Genomic DNA, 22,002 nt, shown 5'->3' on the forward strand with positions numbered 1-22,002 from the left:
GAACATATTTTCATGGATTCACTTCTCATCTTTTCTTTTGTTTCCGCCAGAGTGAATGGGAAGTTGGTAGCCCTGAAGGTGATTAGGCTGCAAGAAGAAGAAGGTACACCTTTTACAGCTATCAGGGAAGGTAGGCATTTTCTCGTTATCTTTGCTTTTGTGTTTACTTGATGTCTGTAGCTGTTTAAATATTACTCACCTCTGCATATGCAGAGTTTGTAAATTATATGGTTATATCTCATTGGAAAGTGTAAACGGAAATTTAAAAATCAGTATCTCTTGAAATCATGTCAAGTCATGTTAAATAAAATAAGACAATCCTGCTGTATACTCAGGTGTGTGTGGGGGAAACCTTCTGTGTATTGATGGTGAGACTAAAGCTGACTAAGGAATTTTATATTCCTGGTTTTGTTTGTAGGGTTTCTAAGGTACACATTAATTAAACATTACTTTATATTCATGACTTTAAAGAAAAGTCCTTATAAATAGTGGCCTCATCCTATCTTATTAGTCATTTGTATTTCTTCTTTCTTGATTTCTTTGCTCCTGTCCTTTACCATTTTTTCTATTGGTTATTCTTATTGATTTAGAGATACTCTTTATATATTAGCATCATTTATCTTATAATATTTTCTTTCATTCTGTCATTTTTCTAAAAATTTCTTTTACAACATAGTTTGTTACGTATATGTTTTAATTTTTATATAATAAAATTGTTTTATATTTTGCTTTATTTCTGCATAGTTTCTCTACCCCAAGAGAATAAAATATCTTTTTATTAGTGGGAAATTTTCAGTTCAGTTTTAGAACTTTTATTTATTTATTTTTATTTTTAAAATTTTATTTATTTATTTGAAAGACAGAGATCACAAGTAGGCAGAGAGGCAGGCAGAGGGAGAGGAAGGGAAGCAGGCTCCCTGTTGAACAGAGAGCCTGATGCGAGGCTCAATCCCAGGACCCTGGGGTCATGACCTGAGCCGAAGCCAGAGGCTTTAACCCACTGAGTCACCCAGGCGCCCCAGTTTTAGAACTTTTATTAATAGCTTTCCCTCCACTACGTTTTTTTTTAAGATTTTATTTATTTATTTGACAGAGAGAACGAGTTCACAAGTAGGCAGATAGGCAGGCAGAGGGAGAGGAAGGGAAGCTCCCCACTGAGCAGAGAGCCTGATGTGGGGCTTGATCCCAGTACCCTGAGATCATGACCTGAGCTGAAGGCAGAGGCTTAACAACTGAGCCATCCAGGCACCCCCTTCCACTCCTTTTTTTTTTTTTTTTAAGATTTTGTATTTCTTTATGTTACAGAGAGAGAGATCACAAGTAGGCAGAGAGGCAGGCAGAGAAAGAGGGGGAAGCAGGCTCCCTGCTATCCAGAGAGCTTGATGTGGGACTCGATCCCAGAACCCTGAGATCATGACCTGAGCTGAAGGCAGAGGCCTAACCCACTGAGCCACCCAGGTGCCCCCTTCCACTACATTTTTAAGAAACTTTTAATAATAGTGTTATGTTAGTTTCAGGTGTACAATATAGTGATTCAATACTTCTATACATTACTCAGTGCTCAGCATGATAAATGTATTCTCAATCCCCTTTACCTATTTCACCTGTCCCCCTACCCACCTCCCTCCCCTCTATTTGTTTTCTGTATGTAAGAGGCTGTTTTTTGGCTTGTTCTGCTTTTTGCTTGTTTTTTGTTTTTTCCTTAAATTCCAGATACGGATGAACTCATATGGTATTTGTCTTTCTCTGAGTGACTAATTTCACGTAGCATTATACTCCCTTCACTACATTTTAAAAAGTACAAATTATCTTGACATAAGGCTACAGATTATTTTTTGCCTTGAGGGAACTATAGCTGGTTCACAATAAAATAACTGTGAGTGATTTACTGCAAGAATGTCATTAAGGTATTGGGGAATTAAATGTAGTCTGTCACTGGTCTGATTTGTTTCTCACAACTATCATTACAATTTACATTTGTTTCTGAGAGGCTTCCTTTCTGTTTTCACTTTCTCACCTCTCATTCTGCTGTTCATACCACTTTCGTTTGTTTTCCTTCATTCCTACTTAGCTGAAAATGTTCTTGTAAAGGCATCTTTACAAATATTGTTATACAAAGAGGGTGCTCAGTCTTATGGGATTGGAAACCACTGGCTGAGATGGAGCAGTGGTTCCCATTGGGCTCTGGAGGGAGGCAAGGTGAAGCGCTCTTGAATTTGATTTTGGTAGATCCTGAGTGCTGGGGAGTAGGAAAGGGGCAAAGAGATGCTAGGCCAACAGAGAAGCAAGAGGACATGAAACTGGGCAGCAGGCACACTCCCTAATATGCGGGGTATACACCGCAGTTTCCCAGCCTGCCCTTGCTGTTCGTGCCAGCCTTGGTTCAAGGTTCAAATAAAGTTTATAATGGTATTAGAGGATCCAGTGGTGACAGTTGGACTCATCAGTGGAAAGTTCAAGGGGACAAACAAGTAGGGTCAAACTGAAGTTGTTGTCGATCTGTTCATACTGCCTGGGTATGAGGCAAAGCTGTTGGGCACAAGGTAAGCCTAGAGAGAGGCTTGGGAATGGGCCCTGAGAGGCAGTTTTGTCATAGAATGCAGGCCTCTGTGGCTGGGACTTCGTTCCCCCAGTTTGGGAGCCTCTGAAGCCTTTGGAGCTGAGTGTTTTAGAAAGATAAATCTGATATTAGGGTATGATACAGATTAGAGGAGGAGGAATCTGGAGCTGATAAATCAGTCATTCAAAGTTGTGCAGATTTGAAATTAGGACCTGGATTTATTGGAAAGCAGTGACAAAAAATGATTTGTAGGGAAAGAAATGCTAGAGCATGGTGGATTACTGGTTATAAATTATTTGAGAGAGAAACATAAGTGGTTTTGAGTTTGAATGAGTAAAAAAATGGTGCCAGAAAGAGAAATAATTTGTGTTGTTTTTAACACTTTGTGGTTCACAAGGGCAGTTATCTATTCACATGAGCCTTTCAAAGGGCTTTTGTATAGAGTTTATACTATTTATAGAATCTGTGTTAGGAGTATGGAACTGAGGCTTAGAGAGGTTAGATGACTTGTCCAAGGCATTAGATCTTGTACCCAGACTTTCTTAGGTTCCAAAATGGTGTCATGCTAACGCTGTGGAGTAGTGAATATGGGTTTTGGACTCTGAGTTTGTGATACATCTATACGAAAATGTCTTCTTGGCGATGTGGGAGTGGAGCTCACTAGAGTTTAGCCTAAACATATATTTTTAGTGTGGTCCTTAACAAGCTGAATACGTGTTAAGACTTTTGTGGGAGAGGACTTTGAGCAAAAACAGGGAGTTAAATTGGAAGGGAATGTAGTGAGATGGAAAGCCCCATGGATATTAGAGTCTGGAGATCTGGGTTTGATCCTGGCTCTGTTTTCCATCACCTAGCAGACAACATGAGGCAAGTCACCTATATTACTATGCTAGGGACCCTGAAAGAAAGTACCACAGGCTGAATGGCTTAGATAACAGAAATTTATCGTGTCATAGTTCTGGAGGCTGGAAGTCTGAGGTCAGGGTGTCAGGGTCCTGCTTCAGAGGACCATGAAGGATGGATCAATTTTAAGCATTTCTCCTTGGCTTGTGGATGGCCATCTTCTCCCTGTGTGTTCCCATCATCTTCCCTCTGTACCTGCATCCACTTTCCTTTTCTTGTAAGGACACCAATCATATTGGATTAGAGCCCACTCTAATGATCTCAGTTTAACCTAATTACCTCTGAAACCCCCCTGTCTTCAAGTACAGTTACGTGCTGACGTCCTGGGGTTAGGACTTCAACATGTGAATTTTGGGGGACGTGCTTCAGTCTATAACACCACCTCATGGCTCTGGGCCTCTGTAACCCTGATTGTGGAACCCAGGAGCTGGTTTGTGCCATCTCTCAGGAACCATCTCCCTCCATGTTACAGTTTTGTTTTTCCACGGGGTCTTCAAACTCAGAGATTTGACTACCCTGGAGATCAGGGAATGCTGCAAGAGTTGTTGAGGACTGGAGGAACAGATTACAAAATGACATCGTATTTTACGTTAAATGAAGTATTTTGAGGTTTCCTAATAAAATATGACTTCTCGGTGATTTTAAAATGGAGATAAATGACCTGATAGTAAGAAGAAGAATTAAACTTTGGGTCAGTTTTGGTAATTTACTCCTCTCTTGCCTTCTCATTCCCGCCTCTCAGTCTTATTTTTCTCATTTTTCTGCTCTGTATGTGTGGAAGCAAAAGCTAGCACCATTGCTTCCTTTCGCTAATAATAATAATTCATGTAAAATAACTCCTCTGTGTATCTGGTGCTAGAGTTTGAAATACTTAGGATTGGGGTGGGTGATGTTTGGGATATGCTCATTTTTGCATTTTTACGTTTTTCCATCTTTACATTGTTGAGGGTGTAGCATGGCTTGCTCAATTGAGATGAAGAACTTTAATTTGAGTTTGCCTCTTTTCTGCTATTTTGGTCAATTTCCTTATTCACAAAATGTCAACAGCAGGAAGATTTTTAAAGGAGGAAAGCAGAAAGTAGGTTTCAAGTGGCAGCTTGCCACTTAGAAGCTTACCTGGGAATTTAGATTTTAACACATAATTTTCACCTAAAGTAGAAATACTTGTCAGCAACTCTAATCTTACCTGGATTTATGTCCAGAGATAGCCTTTGAATTTTATCTCAGAGCTAGAGTGCTTAACTGGCTTAATTCAGGTTCAGGTGCTTTGAGACTCATTCTGTTTTTGATGGCAGCTTAGAGAAATTAAGCAGCAGTGCTGTGGGCCAGCTTTTCTATTTTTTATTCTCATATGATATCTTCATGGATTTTGATGGTAAGAGTAGAGTCAGGAGATACTGGGATGGTTTGAACACGAGTAAAGTTTCTTAGGATAGCCATCTTTTTTTTTTTTTTTTTTTTTTTTTTAAGATTTCATTTATTTGTTTGTTTGTTGGGGTTCCTGGGCTGCTCAGTCATTAAGTGTCTGCCTTCTGCTCAGGTCGTGATCTCAGGGTCCTGATATCTAGACCCATATCAGGCTCCCTGCTCAGTGGGAAGCCTCCCCCTGGCTACGTTCCCTCTCACCATCTCTCTCTCTGTCAAGTAAATAAATTTTAAAAATATATATTTACTTGTTAAATAGAGAGAGTGAACACAAGTGGGGGGAGGAGCAAGGGAGAAGGACAAGCAGACTCTGCACTGAGCACCAAACCTGACACGGGGCTGGATCTCGTGACCCTGAAATCACGACCTGAACCAAAATCAAGAGTAGGACACTCAACTGACTGAGTCACCCAGGTGCCCCAGGCTATCCATCTGTACAAACAACTTCGAAATGTCTGTGTTCTTGCTCTGTGATACTATAATGTAGGTGTTCAACAGTTGTTTTGTTTTTTGTTTTTGTTTTTTTCTTTTTTTGACTAAGATTTGCCCAGTGAAAGGATAGAAGGGAACCAATTATCATCTTTTGTGAATTTTTGAATACCTAATACTTTTCTTAGGCAAGAGTTATGTTAAGAGAAATCTAGGGGCGCCTGGGTGGCTCAGTGGGTTAAGCCGCTGCCTTCGGCTCGGGTCATGATCTCAGGGTCCTGGGATCGAGTCCCGCATCGGGCTCTCTGCTCAGCGGGGGGCCTGCTTCCTCCTCTCTCTCTCTCTCTCTCTGCCTGCCTCTCTGCCTACTTGTGATCTCTCTCTGTCAAATAAATAAATAAAATCTTTAAAAAAAAATAAAAAAAAACAAAGAAAAATAAAATAAAATAAAAAAAAAGAGAAATCTAGATACTCTAATAGAGAACAATTTTTTTAAAATATTTTATTTATTTGTCAAAGAGAGAGAGAGCACAAGCAAGGGGAACTGCATGTAGAGGGAGAAGCACACTCCCTGCTGAGCAAGGAGCCCGATGCGAGACTCAGTCCCAAGAACCCAGGATCATGACCTGAGCCAAAGGCAGACCCTTAACTGACTGAACCACCTGGCACCCCTCACCCTTCTACATGCAGCTCTTTACTGAATCTCCCTATTTTCAGTTCAGGTTATGCAGCTAGTTTAGAGGGACTAAAAGATAATGAAGTACATAGGGCATAAAATGATAAAGCTCTATAAAGAAGCCTTGGCAGTTGAGGGGGGGCAGGGGGAAGAGGAGGAGAGGAGATGAATGTGTTTGGGACGGACTTAAGAGGGATATCTGGTAGGGCTTGGCGTTTGACTACATATGGAGCTTGATAGAAATGGGATATTCAGAATATTCCAAGATTTTGACATTCATGAATAAATAGTGAAGCCAATAGTAAAAAAGGCACTATGGGGTAGAGGTGGTTATAGGAGGGGAAAGATAAGAAGTTCAGTCCTGATCATGTTAATGTTTGAGATCTGGCCTTCATGTGGCAATTGTTCATATGGTGGTGCAATTCAGGTAACACATCAGTTGTACCTAAATTGGGGACCTTACCCCACACTTCCAAGTACATAATCTCATTTAGTCATTCTTTCAACATCGTGAGAAAGGTTGATATTATCTTCATTTTAGTAATTAAGAAACTGAGATCTAAAGAGATTTTTGTCCAAAGTCATATAAGTAAATGGCAAATTTGGGTCTTCTACCCAGTATCCAGGCCAGTACCTGATGCCTGATGCCTGATGGTGACTCAGTACGTGTGAGTGAGTGAATGACAGAATGAACGAATAAATTCCAAATCCTTTAGTGTTATTCTACTATATTACATGACTGTTGGGACAGAAACCTCTATGATCAAAACTGTATATGGATTCTTTTCAGGCTGCTAAGCAGAGAAGTACAGTTGGAAAAGCAACCTAGAACAAGTTGGAAAATATTGAGTCTTGGTGAAGGCTGTGCCCCTAGCTACATGAGCATAAATGAGTCACCTAACATATTTAGTCTTTAATTTCTTCATTTTTGTAATGAAGGGGTTTGGACTGTATGATCTTACAGCTTTACGATTAAAATAATAGTACAGCATGAATCATTACCTGGGTAAAGGATCCTTAATTGTATCATCAGTATGCTTCATACACATATGCTGTAATGTGATGCACATTTATTGTTTTTAAAATATTTCTTTTAAGCCCTCTAATAATAATCCTTTATGTCTGTCACTGAAAAAATTAACATGAATTGCTTCAGAGCATTTGACATTTGACAAACAAGTTTTTCTTTAAATGGAAGATAAAAATCTATGAGTCTAGACTTTGATTTTAAGTAAGCTTATGTTAATTGCCAAAATTGTTATTCCTTGTAAGAATGAATAATTTGATGGGTGTCTGCCAGTTGATATCAACAAAAAATTTGCAAGCTGTTAGATCATGTGACTTTAAAAACTGAAAATCATATGTTTTCCTTTGCATGTCTTTAATTTTAAAGGATGGAGATTTTTTTTTTTTAATTAATTTATTTATTTTTTAAATTTTTTATAAACATATATTTTTATCCCCAGGGGTACAGGTCTGTGAATCACCAGGTTTACACACTTCACAGCACTCACCAAATCACACGCCCTCCCCAATGTCCATAATCCCAACCCCTTCTCCCAAACCCCCTCCCCCCGGCAACCCTCAGTTTGTTTTGTGAGATTAAGAGTCACTTATGGTTTGTCTCCCTCCCAATCCCATCTTGTTTCATTTATTCTTCTTCTACCCACTTAAGCCTCCATGTTGTATCACCACTTCCTCATATCAGGGAGATCATATGATAGTTGTCTTTCTCTGCTTGACTTATTTCGCTAAGCATGATACGCTCTAGTTCCATCCATGTTGTTGCAAATGGCAAGATTTCATTTCTTTTGATGGCTGCATAGTATTCCATTGTGTATATATACCACATCTTCTTGATCCATTCATCTGTTGATGGACATCTAGGTTCTTTCCATAGTTTGGCTATTGTGGACATTGCTGCTATAAAAAGGATGGAGATTTTTAATGAAGTAACTTATTTTTTGTCCCCTTTAAGTTTGTAAAAATTTTATATTACATTTTCTATTTTATTTGGAAATAGAGATTTCCAATTATATTTGGAAATATAAATATAAATATTTTATTGGAAATGTAAATTGAGCTGTGATACATTTATGTTTTAAATGTTTTTAGGATTATACAACTAGTTCTAATCTGAGGTGTTTATAATTGGCTAAAAATCTCTAAGGACGTTTTCCAGTATCTACTATGCTTACCTTTTAAAAATGCTACCTCATTTAATTCTCCCAGTATTCCTGTGTTATGTGTAGCTATAAATATCTCTGTATTAAGAGGTGGTAATGGAGGCCTGGAGATAACAAGTTATCTTATATCACACAATTTACTAATAAACAGTTAAGTTTGGATTTTAACTGGAGTCTTTGAACTAAAATGTTTGTTTCAAGGACGGTACTTTCTTCTCTTCAGAATTTCTAATCTAGAAAAGTTACGGGAGTCCATAATCTACATATAAACTGCTTATCTTGATACTATTATCATTGCTGCTACAGGTTGCTGTATAAAAATTCAGTCCATTGGTGCCTATGTTACTTCTCAGTATTTGAAGTTGTATTGTTGATCTATGTGTGATCTATTAACAGAAATGTCAAAGGATGACCAACTGTGCACAGTAATTAATTCATGACCAGTGTCTTGACCACTGACAGAATTTAGTGTCATTTATCTTTAAGCTCTAGATTAAGGTAAATTCTTTAATGTAAGGGAATAGTCAAGGACAATAGTAAACAAAGAGACTCTAATATTCATTAAAAAATAGATATGTCATGTATATTGGAAAGGAAGTTGACAGTCTTAGAGGAGACAGAGAGAGGGGAAAAAATATATTTGAAAGAATAATTGCTAAAAACTTACTTTAATTGTTGAAAAATGGAATTAATCTATTAATTCAAGAAGATAAATGACCTCCGTCTTAGGAGAAATGTAAAGAAACTAAAATTTGCACTTGTCATACTCTAAGTTTGTCTCTGAAAGACAGAGACAAAGAGAAAATCTTGAAGGCAATAGGTGTAAAGCAATTTGTTACATTTAGGGGGGAGGGGAAAGTATGTTTAAGATCTAACCTGTTATCTAAACCAGAGGAGGAAGCAAGAAGCAGTTGACTAAACAACCTATAAACCAAAAATTCCACAAGTAACAAAAAAATATCCTTCAAAAATGAAAGTTAAAGACTTTCTCAGATCAGCCACAAATTAGGAGAAAATATTCTCAAATAACATATCTGATAAAAGATTCATGTCCGAAATATCTAAATTACATTAGAAAGTCCAAAAGTCAACAATTAGAAGACTGCTCCAAATTTGTAAATGAGAAAACAATTTGAGTATGTATTTTACCAAAGAGGACATAGTAGTAGCTAATAAGCCCATGAAGTGATGCTCAAAGTTGTTAGTCATGAACTAAATGAAAATTAACACCATAGTGAGGTGTGACTGTATACCCAATACCCATGATTATAATAAAAAAAACCAACAATACCAAGTGTTGACAAAGGATGTAGAGTAACTGGAACCCTCGTACTTTGCTGGTGGGAATATCAAATGGGACAGCCACTTTGGAAAACATTTGGGTAGTTGTTAAACGTTGAATATGAAATTAGCATATAACCCAGTGTTTCCACTCTTAGGTATCATATCATCTCCCCAGGAGAAAGGAAAACATACTTCTGCACAAAGACATGTACATGAATATTCGTAACATTACCATGCTGAATAGGCAAAATCAGGAAACAATCTAAATGTCCCTCAATTGTTGAATTGATAAACAAAATGTTGCATATCCATACGATAAAAAGAAGCTAACTACTCATAAAGTGCTTCAGCATGTTTGGACCTTGAAAACACTATGCTTGGTTATATAAGCCTGGTCATATATACATAAAATTTCTGGAAGGAGTCAATCTATGAAGACTGAAAGCAGAGACCTGTGATTGCCTGGAGCTAGAGCTGGGAGCCGGGATTGGCCGTAAACTGTCACCGACTCTGGTGACATGAAATTGTTCCTGTGCTAGTTTGTTTTAATGATTTGACAAATTTGAGTTATAATGGCTGTAGAACTCTAGATTTATTCAGTCATTAAATTTTATATGTACATTGGGTATATTTTATGGTTTATAAATTATACTTAAAATAAATTTTCTCCTAATTTTATTAAAATACATTTATAGGCTTAGCTAAAAATATACACTTAGCTAAAAATGTGTTAACACTAGTGATCATTAAATCTTAATTAATAATAAGTTAATTATTACAATGCAAAACTTAGAAAATCTCTCTTTTTTCCAGTTTCTCTAAACTTGTATTATTTTCACTTTGTTGACTATAAAAACTGATACCTCCTATTCTCAAAGATCTTAAAATTTATTAGTGGAGAAAGATAAACATGTTGACAGTTGAATTTGTAGGACTACAATTACAGAAGTCTGTTGGGGGGCAGAGTGAGTGGGAACCTGCTGGTAAGTCAGAGTCTTGAAACTAAGGGGAGAAGTGGAGACACCTGAGCAGTGTTGTTGGGTCACATGTCACATCAGAACTTGGAAAAAAAAAAGCATCAATCCAATTCCTTGTCAGAAGCTGTCTCCTAGTCCCAGTGTTGACTTCAGCAATATTATAGTCCTCATCATTCCAGAAAGACAGAGAACACGGAGCAGCAGCAGGGTACTGAGTTGACCTGCTGTAACCACTTGGAAGAAGGAAAAGAGAAACCCTGTGAGGTTGCAGTGAAGAACCTTTTGAAGCTGCCTGTCATTGCTGTCAGTTTTTGACAAACAACTTTAATCACAACATACTGTTTGTTCAGTGAGATAAAATAACCCAGGATGAGCAAAGTATCCCTGTGTAATTTACGCAGAGGAGATGCTGATTGAAAATGACAGCTGGTGGGTTGAACTTTCATGACTCCATAGTGAAGAAGAGGCCACAGAGGCTCTGTCTTGGAGGAAGGAATGTCCTTTGCCTTTTTTCAAGCCTGAGTTCCTGTCTGCAACTCTGCTTTGACCATATTTTTTTTAAGATCAGAAAAATTTTTTTGTTGGGGGGAGAGCAGCGGGAGAGGAAGAGAAAAACCAAAGCAGTGTCTGCGCTGAGCCGGATGCAGGGCTCAGTCTCACAACCCTGAGATCAGGGCCTGAGCCAAAACTAAGAGTCTGGCGCTCAGCCGACTGCCCCACCAACCAGGTGGCCCACGCTTTGACCATCTTTCAAGACCTTGTTAAAGTGCTCTCTCTTTCTGAGACCTTCGCTGGCCTTTGCGGAAATAATCTCTTTTTGTGCTGCTTTGGCTTGCTTGTTTTGTTGTTGTTTTCACTTATACCCTTACCTCTTAGCATTTATTTATAGCACTTACATTATACTTCATGATATGGTCCTATCATAATGACATATGGTCATTATGTATAATTATTAATTATTATCACAAAATATAATGACATGGTCAGTTGTTTTTGATTGTAAACTATGTATATATATGTGTATATATATATATATATATGACCTTTAAATCCTGTGGGTTGTGATGTGAAGCAAGCAGTGGCTAGTCATATCCTAGATCGTTCCCTTTAGTCACCAAAATGGAACTAACCCAGACTCCAGTTAGCATTTTAATGAATTTAAGCAGTAATGAAAAGTGCCATGGTAGTTTTTGAATTAAAATGAAAAGAGAATAAATGAAACAAGATGGGATTGGGAGGGAGACAAACCATAAGTGACTCTTAATCTCACAAAACAAACTGAGGGTTGCTGGGGGGAGGGGGTTTGGGAGAAGGGGGTGGGATTATGGACATTGGGGAGGGTATGTGCTTTGGTGAGTGCTGTGAAGTGTGTAAACCTGGTGATTCACAGACCTGTACCCCTGGGGATAAAAATATATGTTTATAAAAAATAAAAAATTTTAAAAAAAATGAAAAGAGAGTTCTGGTGTCGTGATGGAAGAGATGGGATTTGGGTTGAATTTAAAGACAGTGTGTAATTTGTTGAGGCTGCGATAACAAAATACCAAAGACTGGGTAGCTCGTGGACAGCAGACATTTATTATTGTTCATAGTTCTGGAGGCTGGAAGTCAGGGTGCTGGGGTGGTTAGGGTACCCTGGTCTCCAGCTTATCCTTTTATTCTCACATGGCAGAAAAGAGTTCTGTGGGGGTCTTTTCTTTTCTTTTCTTTTCTTTTTTAATTAATTTTTTTTTTCAGCGTAACAGTATTCATTGTTTTTGCACCACACCCAGTGCTCCATGCAATCCGTGCCCTCTCTAATACCCACCACCTGGTTCCCCCAACTTCCCACCCCCCGCCCCTTCAAAACCCTCAGATTGTTTTTAAGAGTCCATAGTCTCTCATGTGGGGGTCTTTTCTTAAAAAGAACATTGTATACCTTCCAAAGGCCCCACCTCCTAATACAATCACCTTTGAGGGTAGGATTACAACATACGAATTTTGAAGGGAGAGCACAAACAATTAGATCATAGCAGGTAGGTAGGGTTCATATACAGAGAAATGAACAGAGAAAGGCCTGCCTGCCAAGGTAGCTGGCTTAGGTAGGAAATAGCACTTCCTCCCCCTCTCAGCACCATCACCAGTCTGACTGGCTTAGAGGAGTTCAGATCTCTTGACAGTGGGGTGGGTGGGTTGGTTGCCCCTAAATGTTTTCTGATGAAAACTCTACCCATTCTTTTGTTTGCTGTTATTCTACTAAAAAGGCAACCTGGGTGTATGTTCTCTGCAAAGTCTTAGTTTCTAGGATATCTGTTTTTATTTTTATTTATTTTTATTTTTTTATTTTTTTTAAAGATTTTTTTTTTTTAAAGATTTTATTTATTTATTTGACAGAGAGAAATCACAAGTACACTGAGAGGCAGGCAGAGAGAGAGAAGGAAGCAGGCTCCCTGCTGAGCAGAGAGCCCGATGCGGGACTCGATCCCAGGACCCTGAGATCATGACCTGAGCCGAAGGCAGTGGCTTAACCCACTGAGCCACCTAGGCGCCCCCTAGGATGTCTGTTTTTAAATTGTTTTTTGTTACTTTCACATATGTTACAATAGTATGAATTCTTTTGTTGATGCTGAGTCATTAATATCTGGGATAGCTGGTGAGCAAAAATCATAGGGACCCAGGATCCGTAAGGGAATATCATGAAGTCTGGGAAAGTGGAGATAGAACAAGACACTGAAAAGGAAGAATGTGTCTAGTTGAGGGAATTAGTAAGGAGCCAAGAACAATTTGAGTGTCTTAAGCAAGGGTGAATTTGAGGAGGAGAGAACCATTTATAGAAACAGGAAGCAGGAGGTGGCAACTCCTTTAAGGTCACAGCTACTGAATAGATGGTGTTTACATATGCCCAGATTGAGGTGATAGCCATTTATCTGAGTAAAAAATCCCTGAGTGGCTCAGTGGGTTAAAGCCTCTGCCTTTGGCTCAGGTCGTGATCCCAGGGTCCTGGGATCAAGCCCCGCATCAGGCTCTCTGCTCAGCAGGGAGCCTGCATTCCCTGCCACCCCCTGCCTGCCTCTCTGCCTACTTGTGATTTCTGTCTGTCAAATAAATAAATTAAAACAAAACAAAAATCACTGAATGGTAGGATTGTCGAGCTGAGAAGAACAGAAGAACGTTGGTCATTTTGTAATCTGGTTCCTTCATTTCACAAAACAACAAACTGAGTCCCAGAGAGTTCAGTAGATTGTTGGAACTACCAAGATCAGGAGAGTTGATCTGGTGTGAGAGTCATGTGAATCATTACCGTAGAGAAAGGTGGTTAGAGATCTGGCAGTGAATTACATCTTTAAAATGCAGTTCACACCACAGATTATATCTGATCTTGGTGGAATGTGCCAAAAGGTGATGTCATGTAGGTTTCTCTGTATTTCTCATTTTCTTCTGTCATTTTGAGATATGGTGGAATTCTTCAAAAGACCATCAAATAATTCGTGTTTTAATTTTTTAAAAAGCAAATTAATACCATGTGTGGAAAAAACATACCATATAGTTTATTGTGGGAAAAGTTTAGCAGTAGAAAGCTACAGGAAATTTTAGTGGAGGACATTTATATTTTTTGGATATGTGCCATCTTAAGTCAAGTCTCTGAATATACTCACAAGAATTGAATTGATAATAGCACTTTTTAAAAGCCCTAACCATTTGAACAGGGCCCAAGAAAAAGAATTAAGGGAAATAATAAGCAAGATCTTGGCAGTGGTTCTGTGTTCCTGAGCTGATACTCCTTCCTTCTGTCCTAAAGTTTAAGGCTAGGGTAGGCAGGAACCAGCAGCAGGGGTCAGTTTTAATGATGATAATTTGGTTTCACTGAAGTATTTAGGATTATAAAATTTTTATTGATGAAGACTAGGATTAATTTTTCTGTAGGGACTTTTTGGGCGGGGGTCAGAGATTTGAGGCAATTTCCATGATGAGCAGCAGACTGATTGGGTTTGTTTAAAATGATAAAGATAATATTTTATGGAAGATCTGAATGCATATTAGCCATTTAATAAATAGTTGTCTGTGACTTTGCTTTTAAAATGCCTTTAATTATTCTATAAAGATTGTAAGTCTTAGGGGAAGCAGGTAAACATTTCTACTCTCTTGGGGATTTGGTCTGGATACGGAGTAGGTCTTTCCTTCTGTCCATTTATGTTGATATTTGGGATGTTGTAGATGGTTAATGGTGGTAAAGGAAACCAGTAACTCCTACCACCTACCCATTCTAACTGACTGACTGATTACCATGGATTGAAAGCCAGGTCTGTCTGATGCTAAATCACAGGTTTTTAAAAAATTATTATTATTATTATTATTATTATTATTATTATTATTTTACATCACAGCTTTTAATACTAGGCTGTGCTACTCCTCAAAGGCAGGATTACAGTGGATCAGATTTTACCCTTTCGTGATTTGCTACTTCATTGGCGCAGAGCCTCAGACCAGAGTGCCTACTCCCACTCCAGTTCCTTTCTTAGCTCTTTCTAGCAGAATCATGAACTGCACTTAGAAAACAGTTGAAATTTAATGGCAGGGATTCATCCATAACGAGTTAAATATTGGCAACATAGGCTAATCAAATACTGTAGACATCCTGCCCTTTCATGAAGTGTTGGATAGAACAGAACTTACTGATACTTAACATGGTGGAGTAATTAGTGCAAAAGAAAATATTTTTTAAGTGTAGCTCTGTCAAGGGAGCTAAATCAAACTGAAAATAGGAAAACATGAAAGTATAGCTGCTTATTACACAGTTTTGTTTTTGAACAAACGTGTACTTGGACGTTTTCAGAATAGGAGACTTCTGGTAACTTAGCTCCAGTTGGAAAAAAATTATACTTCTAGGTGTTTCTTATCCTTGTAGAAGGTTTTTACCTCAGTAATAGATTATTGAAAATACTGAGCCAACAAGCCTATGCTATTATAATTTCCGATTTACCAAAACCACTAAAAATAAGGTCACAAAACTATAGTAAACTTGGTTTGTTAGGAATATTTTCCCTCAACTTTAAATTTTATGCACCGGATGGGAAAACTTGCTGGTATTATTAAATCGTCAGTATTTAACAGGAAGTCCTGCCTTACTTCTTAAAGTAAAACCTTCATCAATCTAAAATGTTTCAAGTAATACAAAATCTTCAAACACACAAAGAGCAAATGGGCCATTCTTTTGTGTGTATATATATTATCTGTTACCCAAACTTTTCATGTGCTGCCGTATTATTATACATATTGCTATACTTGGAACAAAAATATGGCCAGAGAAATATATAGGCATATTATTTCAATGATTTGATAAGCCTGGGTATTGCTTTTGGGCTTCATAAAGCATCTAAGCAAATCCTTAAGTATGGTGATATATTGCTTTCCTCTGTGCATGGAGTTGTTAGCGGAAGCTTTTATGTGTCATGTGAGGGCAGTATATGGCCTTTTATATTTCAGAGATGAAGTATAATGCAAAAGGAAATTTGATATGACAGTCAAGAGCTGAGATTTTCAAACCTGTGCACTGTTCTTATGAGGAATGTTTATTTTTCTTTGTTTACAAGAAAGTAACTGAAGTGATTTGTTATGCATTATGTGACCCAGAGGGTATCTAGCAAGCTTTTTTTAATGTTAATATTTTCAAGATACAGTTCCTTCTGCACACATGCACATGAATATATACATTGCTACATCTCTGCAAATTAAAAGCTTATTTTAGATAACTCATGTTTAATAAGTGCAATTCATGTTTTTCATTTCCCTGATGGGTGTGATTTTTTTTTTTAATTTCATAGAAATAAACATGTAGGGAACTGTCTTTTTAATTGCTGTGGGCCCCCTGAATTCATGTAATCACTATAAGCAATTTGTAGCCTTTAGAGAAGAGAGAGAAGACATTTCTTTAAGGCTTTATATGGTCATTTATAATGCATGTAATAATGTAGAAAACCAGCCTTTTTAGAGCTTCCAGCTTTTTGAGGAAACCTTCCCTCAGTAGGAAGAGGGGGACTTCTCATGTTGAATATTTGCCCTTTCTAGAGAGGAATGAAGCTCCTTGCTTTGCGATAATTTTATTAAAAGAATAATTTGATCCAGAGTCCCATTAAGTTTAGAAAGCAGGCATGGTAATCCAAAGATAGAATTGAATTACTCTTTTATAGAGTTTTTCAAATTAAAAACTTGAATGTTTTCCTTTAAAGAGTATCAGTGACCTTTACTTAACAAAAACACATATCCTTTTCAAATTTTTGGTTATCCTTAACACAATTTTGTCATTTGATACTCTTTGCTGCTACCACTGGAGAATGTGTGACCCTTGCAGTATTTAAGGAGGCATCCTGTGTTGTATTTTTATTTGCTAAATCTGACATCTTGGAGTCCCCCTCTTCTCTCTGGAGGACTTCTCCTTTTTCCACCTCATGTGGGCATCCTGCATACCCATGGACCCGGCTCTCCTTGCTTCCTCGTGAAAGTTCATCTACCCTTATGGTACCAGCTGTCACCTCCCTGTGCTGGTTTCCCAGCCCCCGTCTCCAGCTTTGACTGTTGCAGCCCCCAAATTCAAACAGCCCGAGGTGATTCTTACATAATGTGCTACTATGGCCTCCACCTCAGCGTGACCAAGCCGAACTGTTCGGAATGCCATGGACCAGCGATCCCGCTGCATTCGGAGTCAGTGATGTTTCCACTGGCGGAAAGAAATCTGCCGGGTGGTGTTATGTCAGACTCCTCTTTCTCCATAAATAGCCAGTACAGTTGTCACCAAAGTGGCCACGATTTTCATTCTCTTCGGTGCTCTTTTTGCCCATATGTCAAGTAGTGAAGGTCCTGAAATCATTTCCTTTCTGGGTCCCACTGATTTGCCTTCCCTCCTTTCAGTGTTTCCTACCTTCTGCTGTTGGATTAGCCCTTTTTAAGCACAGTCTAGGGTTTGGTCCCTGGAGACAGACTCAGAGGCAGAGTTTTGTGCAGGTGTATTGGGGTGCGGACTTCAGGAGGTAAATGATCTGCCTGACTTGCAGGGCCCTCCCTTATCCATGACCTGGCCCTACCCTACCTGCTGTTTCTTGCCTCTTGCCTCCCTCCCCTCCAGCTGAGGAAGGCTTATCCTCCATGAAGTCTGCTGCGTAGCCTCCTGCTAGTCCTGCCCACCCAGTGTGTACTCCGCATCGTCCTTCAAGCCTTTGCTTCTGGGGGCCTCCCCCTGCAACATCCCTCCCCTCTCTGTCTTCTGGTCTGCTTTGAAACCCATTTCTGTGTCCTGCTTATAGTTAGTACTCTACAGTTCTGTACCTTGTTGTATACTTCATTGTATTCCTTCATTAGCTGTGTGCTGCTCTTATCTTCAACATTAATTAGTTTGGAAGGGGAGACTTACATTTAATTTCCTTATTATTTTTGGCAGAATCTAGCAGAACGCAAGCCTCATATTAGAGGCTCATTGAATGGCTGTTTTAGTTCCCAATCATTTTTGAAAGTGGCACAGACAAAAAAAAAAAAAAAAAAAACACCAAACAATGAAACAAAACACCTAATAGTGTTTTGATGATGAGATAAGCTGGAGGAAATTTTCTGGAAAGATTGTGTTTGAGTTCAAGGGGTGACATTACAGTGTTTTGGGCCAGTGTAGCCTGTTGTTCCTTCTCTGTGATTCTAGTCTCCCTTGAGGAATTTTCTTCCTGTCCTGATATCCAAGTAGGATGTTCCCCTCCACACCTTCCTCCCTCAGCTGCCCAGTAACCTCTTTCTTTATCCACAGAGCAGCCTCCCTGGGCAGCACCGTGAACATCCTTCTGGTCAGCTCTCCCCTTCAAAACTTAGGTGGTTCAGTGAACAAGCTACGTTTACATGCAACAAAACATAATATTGGCTGAAAAGAGATAGACACAAAAGAACATGTGATAATTGTCACAAAAATGGGCAAAACTAATCTATGATGTCATGGTCAGGAGAATGCTAACTCTTGGGGAGCAGTCATATTTAGAAGAGCACACAAGGGGGTTTCTGGAATGGTAGGAATTCTTCATTTCTTAATCCAGTGCTGATTACATGGATGTGAACTTTTTACTGTGAGCAGTACTTATTTTTTTTTTTAAGATTTTATTTATTTATTTGACAGAGAGAGATCACAGCAGACAGAGAGGCAGGCAGAGAGAGAGAGAGAGGGAAGCAGGCTCCCCGCTGAGCAGGGAGCCCGATGCGGGACTCGATCCCAGGACCCTGAGATCACGACCCGAGCCGAAGGCAGCGGCTCAACCCACTGAGCCACCCAGGTGCCCGAGCAGTACTTATTTTATATGTATCTTATATTCTGATAGAAAGTTTTAAAAAATTAACTCTGTTTGGCAAGCTGATAACTGTGTAAGTTCTTCTGTGGACAGGGGGTTTGTTGTTTTTTCTGGTAGTGCTGATGTAGAGATGATAGAGGGGAGTCATGAACTTAGCCCTCTTCATTCACCACCCTTGTCATGGTGGCTCTGGGGAAGAGTATGAATTTGTTGAACCCGTCTTTCTGCTACCCAACATTATTATAAATTAAAAATAAAAAAGCCTCATGTTCAGAGTCTTGAATTTTTCTTTCAATAGAGCCTAGTTATCAGATTGTTTTTCTTTGTCTTATTAATTCTTCCTATCCCAAAGGAAAAGTCTTTACTTTTGTTTTATCTTCAGGAAGAGTTAGAGAACAGTTGATTATAATTCTCCTTAGGTGTTTTAAGTAGAACAGTAATCTTTTGAAAAAATATCTCCCATTGAACTCTTCAGAGTATCTGGGAAGGGAAGGTTGAAGTAGAGGAAAGTATTTTTAGTTGTTTTCTTTGGCTATATCATTCAACTTGGATGTACTTTTTCATAGTACAGAGGCTTCCAATAACAGAGAGAAAAGACCCTGTTGGACTTCTTACTTTTCCCTGGGTGATGTAAGTTAATACAACAAATTGGAAGGACAAAAAAAAGAAGTGCAGGTAGCAAGCTGTAGAGAGGAAGAGAACATTTGGATTAGCCAAACCTGGTCTCTAGTCTGGATTCTGGCACTCAATATGTATGGGAATTTGGGCAGATTATTTAGCTTTCTCTAAAGGGTGGTAACTATGCTGTCTTCATTTGCAAGTTTCTTGTGAGGATTAGACATAATGATTGTAAAGCTCCAGATCCCGTAAGTGCTCAATTAAAGGCTGTGATGACATGGGACTGGAACAGAGAGGACACACATTGTTATTTTGAATACACAGTATTTAAATAAAGGTATCACATACCAAGCACTTCCCATATGTTGGAAAATAAAAGCAAATAGAAGGAAGCAATTCTTCCTCTTCAAACAATAAGACAAAATTTCATGAAAGAACTAAACACTTTGTTTTTTTAAGATTTTTATTTATTTATTTGACAGAGAGAGACCACAAGTAGGCAGAACAGCAGGCAGAGAGAGAGGGGGAAGCAGGCTCCCTGCTGAGCAGAGAGCCCAATGCTGGCTCTGGGATCCTGAGGACCCTGGGATCATGACCTGAGCTAAAGCAGAGGCTTAATCCACTGAGCCACACAGGTGCCCCAGAACTAAACATTTTTAAGGCCGTACATGAGCAAGTATGGCAAAGTTTCCATAAATACACAGAGGGTCCAAAGTAAATGAAGATTCTTTTGAGAGGGGGTTTGTCAGGGAACGCTTATGTTCATAGAGGAAGGTGCGCCTAGAGCAGAGTTTTGGAAAATTAATCATAATGATGACAGACAACATTGATTCTCCATTGAGCTTGGCACTGAACTTCTGCTTTATATGTATTATCTCATCTAATCCACACAGCCACCCTGTGAGGGATAGCTGCTGGCATTATTTCCATTTGATAGGTGAGAAAAACCAAAGCTTCCGGGAAGGGACGCAGCCTACCCCCAACCACACAATTCATAGAGGGGTGGGGCTGGTGTCCAAAACCCTCGTAGCCATCTCTGTCATCCTAAGAGTGAACATAGTATTCGTATGGGATAGTACCTAAATAGTTTTGGAAAGAGTTGGTCTCCGGGGACCTGTGCGTCTGTTGGGGAATCAGTAATTCTACCTTTGTTCTCTTAAATCCCAACAGAACAATAACTAATGAAAGGTAACATGGTGTAGTGGAAAGAATGTGGATGTGGAGTGGGATGACCTGGTTTTAAGCCCTTGCCACTGTCAGCTGCTGTGTGGCTCTGGATGTTACTCAACAAAGCTGATCATTAATTTCTTACAGTATCCTTATTATTTTATTTTATTTTATTTTTATTTTTATTTTTAAAAGATTTTATTTGTATGACAGAGAGACAGACACAGCATGAAAAGGAACATAAGCAGGGGGAGTGGGAGAGAGAGAAACAGGCTTCCTTCTGAGCCCCCAGTGAGGGGCTCAGTGCAGGGCTCGGGGATCATGACCTGAGCTGAAGGCACATGTTTAACGACTGAGCCACCCAGGCGCCCCATCTTAGAGTATCTTTAATGAGGGGCAAGAAATAATGTACTTTGTCATTTTGCTCGATGGGCTATTATAACCATTTCCAGGGTTGATGAAATTGTCAAGTCTACAAAGTAAGTTATTTTTGTTAATATTATAAGTAATAGACTTGATGGTGATGGTAATAATGGTAATGGTGAATATGATATAATAACAACAAGAATAATTTATTTTTTTTTATTTTTATTTTTATTTTTTTTAAAGATTTTTATTTATTTATTTGACAGACAGAGATTACAAGTAGAGAGAGAGAGGGAAGGGAAAGCAGGCTCACTGCTGAGCAGAGAGCCCGACGCGGGCCTCCATCCCAGGACCCCGAGATCATGACCTGAGCCCAAGGCAGAGGCTTTAACCCACTGAGCCAGCCAGGCGCCCCAAGAATAATTTAAAATGGTAGTAAAAGTAGTCTGTGATTGCATTGTGTCAGATGGCCACAAGGATGGAACTGCTCTTGTTGGCAACATTTCAGATATTTGCTGATTAAGTTGTTTTGGTAGATTTTCAGTTTATGCCCTTCTTGGCTCAAACAAGCAATTAAATACTCCTCAGGAAATCATGAAAGGTTACCTTTAGTTGTACAGCCTATGCTGTTGGAATTTTGGCTTCAATTCAGGACTCATGGCCAAATTAACATCTGAATCATTGGAAGCCTATTCATAAAGAATGGTATTATGTACATAACTAAAGTTTATATACTCAGCTAAAGTGACTTGAGTTTCACAATGTAGCCAGGAGATAGAGACTGTACTCCTGTACTTTGTGCTCCAGGTCACAGAATGAAATGTGGCCAGCTCTGGTTCTGTGATTGTGTTTCTATGTAAGGGAGCCTCTGACTTGGGCCAGAGCTTGTTAATTTAATGGAGGATGGGCCCCTAGAGCCCTCCAGGGAGAGTTTTATATGAATGAGAAATAATGGCAATAGTTGTAGTCCTTCGCAAATCTAAGTAAAATGCCTTATGAAAACCACTAAAAGCATAGTATAATTATTTCTGAAAATTAAATTCAGTTACTCTTGGAGGGACTTCTTTAGAGCTAGAAAATATTTATGTCATGCTTATAGTAGTTGCCTTTGCCTTTC

At 38.9% G+C, this 22,002-nt stretch overlaps 1 protein-coding gene across 5 annotated transcripts in view; it reads left to right on the forward strand.

Annotated features, from left to right (window-relative positions):
- Positions 1-22,002, forward strand: part of CDK14 (cyclin dependent kinase 14) — a 732,611-nt gene that overhangs the window by 336,354 nt on the left and 374,255 nt on the right. For all 5 annotated transcript variants that reach the window (XM_059171073.1, XM_059171070.1, XM_059171071.1 and 2 more), the window contains one exon: positions 51-130. In XM_059171073.1, coding sequence (XP_059027056.1) covers positions 51-130 — 80 coding nt within the window. The remainder of the gene's footprint in view (positions 1-50; positions 131-22,002) is intronic.

The sequence above is a fragment of the Mustela lutreola genome, chromosome 4, assembly GCF_030435805.1.
Source record: "Mustela lutreola isolate mMusLut2 chromosome 4, mMusLut2.pri, whole genome shotgun sequence".
Taxonomy (NCBI): Eukaryota; Metazoa; Chordata; class Mammalia; order Carnivora; family Mustelidae; genus Mustela; species Mustela lutreola.